The sequence below is a fragment of the Cystoisospora suis genome (assembly GCF_002600585.1).
Source record: "Cystoisospora suis strain Wien I chromosome Unknown contig_8473, whole genome shotgun sequence".
Taxonomy (NCBI): domain Eukaryota; phylum Apicomplexa; class Conoidasida; order Eucoccidiorida; family Sarcocystidae; genus Cystoisospora; species Cystoisospora suis.
The window spans coordinates 1-217 of NW_027161251.1; the positions used below are offsets into that span (position 1 = coordinate 1).

The 217-nt window shown below is 49.3% G+C and overlaps 1 protein-coding gene across 1 annotated transcript in view; it reads right to left on the minus strand.

Moving 5' to 3' along the window:
* Nucleotides 1-217, minus strand: part of CSUI_010819 (uncharacterized protein) — a gene marked incomplete at its 3' end in the record, with an annotated part of 1,011 nt that continues 794 nt past the window's right edge. Inside the window, exon 1 of the mRNA XM_068070920.1 lies at nt 1-217. This exon is cut by the window's right edge and continues 794 nt beyond it. Coding sequence (XP_067917104.1) covers nt 1-217 — 217 coding nt within the window.

Here is a 217-nt window from a genome sequence, read left to right on the forward strand (position 1 = left end):
TCTCTCGAAAGAAGACGTGAAGGGAGGGTGGGGACTCCGCCTAGGAGAGGGGGCGGTGGGTCTGGAGACACCATAGAATTCCCCCCTATGCCTGTAGTAGCCGATATATGTGAAGAAGAAGAGTCAAGAGGAAGAAGATGACTATTATGAGAGGCGCCGCTTTTCGTCATGATCATAGACCGATGAGGATGATGCATGTTACTTGTATTGCTATTGA